The following is a 2,539-nucleotide window of genomic DNA, read 5'->3' as shown; positions in this document are numbered from 1 at the left end:
TTTGTATTTTTCTTTCTTTTTTCTTCCTTTTCTTTTTTGTAGAGACGAGGCCTTGCTATGCTGCCCAGGATGGTCTCGGACTCCTGAGCTCAAGCGATCATCCCGCCTCGGCCTCCCAAAGTGTTGGGATTACAAGCGTGAGTCGCAGCGTCTGGTCTCTTTTTTGTATTTTTCATATTAAATATCACTTTTGCAATCAAGGAAAGTCCCGCATTGCAATAAACGCCGCATTGGTGTGGTTGGGGTGAGAGCTGCCGGCTAAGCCTCTGCAAGGCCACACCGACCGCTAGGTGGCGTGAACAAAGGCGAAGTGCAGCCGCAGCTGGGCGTTTGCGTCGGGGCGGGGTCTCGGGCAGCGTCTGGGGGCGGGGCCTAGACTGTCACGCCCACTCCCGGGTCGTGAGTTGTGCGTAGGGGCGGCCATGGCCGGGCCGCGCGTGCGGCTGGTCGTCACCGCGGACGACTTTGGCTACTGCCCGCGGCGCGATGAGGGCATCGTGGAGGCCTTCCTGGCCGGGACCGTGACCAGCGTGTCTCTGTTGGTCAACGGCGCGGCCTCGGCGAGCGCGGCAGAGCTGGCCCGCAGGTGAGGGCGGCCCTCTGCAGGAGCGGGACGGGCTTGGGACGAGCCCGCCGCGGCCGACCGAGCTCCTGCTCGCGCTCCGCCCGCAGGCACAACATCCCCACTGGCCTCCACGCCAACCTGTCCGAGGGCCGCCCCGTGGGCCCGGCCCGCCACGGCGCCTCGTCGCTGGTCAGCCCCAAAGGCTTCTTCCTCGGCAAGATGGGATTCCGGGAGGCAGTGGCAGCCGGAGACGTGGCTTTACCCCAGGTGCGGAGGCGCGGCTGCTGTGACCCCCAAAGTTCCGCCCGGAGGGTACCGTAAAGCCGCTAGGGGCAGGAGCTGGCGCTGGATGATTTCTTCATTCGAGCACTGCAACAGTCCCTCGAAAGCACAAGGAGGGAGATCCCCTCGGTAGCCGCTCCCGATCGCTCCCTGTGTCTGTCGTCCTCTCCAGGTGCGGGAAGAGCTGGAGGCCCAACTAAACTGTTTCCTGGAGTTGCTGGGCAAGGCGCCCACGCACGTGGACGGGCACCAACATGTGCACGTGCTCCCAGGTGCGTGGGCTAGTGTTCTCAGGGTGGGGGACGTTGCTCCCGGGTAGGGTGGGGCGGTAGGGGAAGGTCGATGCTCCTGAAGGAAGGGACGTGCTCCTCCCAGAACCCGCTCTTCCCGCAGGCGTGTGCCAGGTGTTCGCTGAGGCCCTGCAGGCCTACGGGGTGCGCTTCACTCGGCTGCCGCTGGAGCGCGGCGTGGGCAGCTGTATGTGGCTGGAGGCCGCGGCGCGCGCCTTCGCCTGCGCTGTGGAGCGTGACGCTCGGGCCGCCGTGGGCCCCTTTTCCTGCCACGGCTTGCGGTAAAGTCTCCTTGCGTCCCCTGTCCTCGGCCATGCACAGGTACCAGGTGTGGCCGTCCACCTGGCCAGCTGTGTCCATTTCTCAACCAAGAAGTGGGTTGAACAGGCGTCGACCCATAGCCCCCGCCCCAGTCCGTCCCGGCCTAGTCCCACCGGCTGCCCAGCCCCGTCACTAATGCTCAGGCACCCGCAGGTGGACAGACGCCTTCGTGGGCCTGAGCACTTGCGGTCGACACATGTCGGCTCACTGCGTATTGGGGGCGCTGGCGCGGGTTCTGGAAGACATCCCCACAGGCCGCGCCCTGACAGCCGAACTGATGGCACACCCTGGCTACCCCAGCGTGCCTCCCGAAGGGGGCTGTGGTGAAGGCCCCGACGCTTTCTCCTGCTCTTGGGAGCGGCTGCATGAGCTTCGTGTCCTCACCGCGCCCATGCTGCGGGCTCGGCTTGCCCAGGATGGTGTGCAGCTCTGTGCCTTGGACGAACTTGACTCCAAGAGGCCTGAGGAGGAGGTTCCCTGCGACGCCATGCTGGAACCCTTCCTGGAGCCCTCCCCACCCTGACCCCTACAACCAGCCAAGCACTATTCTAGTGCAAAGGAGCCAGGGTTATGGCCTGGCACAGCGTAGAACCAGGCCCTGGAGCAGGGTCTGTGACTTCCCTGAGTGGGACACTGCCACCTCTGTGCCCAGGTCAAGGCTCAGAATAGCATCCAGAGCTTGGGCAGCCCTTTTGGCTTCAGGCAGGCCCAGCCTGGGCCTAGGACCACAGAGCATTTGGTAACCCTCCATGTTAAAGGGTAAACACTTTCACTGTTCAGGGACAGTGGGAAGAGATTGCTGTATCAATAAAGTGTCTTTCAAATTTGGGTGGTTTATAAACTGTGCCCAGGAAAACTTCAGAGGAATAACTGACACAGAACTACACCCTCTTGGTTCAACCTAAGTCAGTATTCCAAGGAATGATTGCAAAACATTCATGTTCTGGTCTCATTCCTGCTTAGGTTTTCTTTATCCTTTGAGGGGTGGGGAGTTGGAGAAGACTGTCTCACCAGACAGCTTTTGGAGAGGCATATTATAATCTCAGTTTTGGTATAAAAATAAGTCACCTGTGGTAAGCAA

At 61.4% G+C, this 2,539-nt stretch overlaps 1 protein-coding gene across 2 annotated transcripts; it reads left to right on the top strand.

Moving 5' to 3' along the window:
* The first annotated feature begins 421 nt into the window (after window positions 1-421).
* YDJC (YdjC chitooligosaccharide deacetylase homolog) lies at window positions 422-2,282 on the top strand. Of its 2 annotated transcripts, none has more exons than XM_008066733.2 (5): window positions 422-586; window positions 673-832; window positions 1,020-1,119; window positions 1,241-1,418; window positions 1,612-2,282. In XM_008066733.2, the coding sequence occupies exons 1-5, from the start codon at window positions 423-425 to the stop codon at window positions 1,979-1,981; spliced, it is 972 nt and encodes a 323-aa protein (XP_008064924.1). In that variant the 5' UTR covers window position 422; the 3' UTR covers window positions 1,982-2,282. The 2 variants fall into 2 exon arrangements, with proteins under 2 accessions (XP_008064924.1, XP_021572598.1); XM_021716923.1 differs by having other exon boundaries at window positions 673-877.
* Window positions 2,283-2,539: the final 257 nt, after the last annotated feature.

This window comes from Carlito syrichta, unplaced genomic scaffold (assembly GCF_000164805.1).
Source record: "Carlito syrichta isolate Samal-C Ts95f unplaced genomic scaffold, Tarsius_syrichta-2.0.1 Scaffold309092, whole genome shotgun sequence".
Lineage (NCBI taxonomy): Eukaryota > Metazoa > Chordata > Mammalia > Primates > Tarsiidae > Carlito > Carlito syrichta.
The sequence above is the reverse complement of the archived record's forward strand: the minus strand, read 5'-3'. Positions and strand labels throughout refer to the sequence as shown.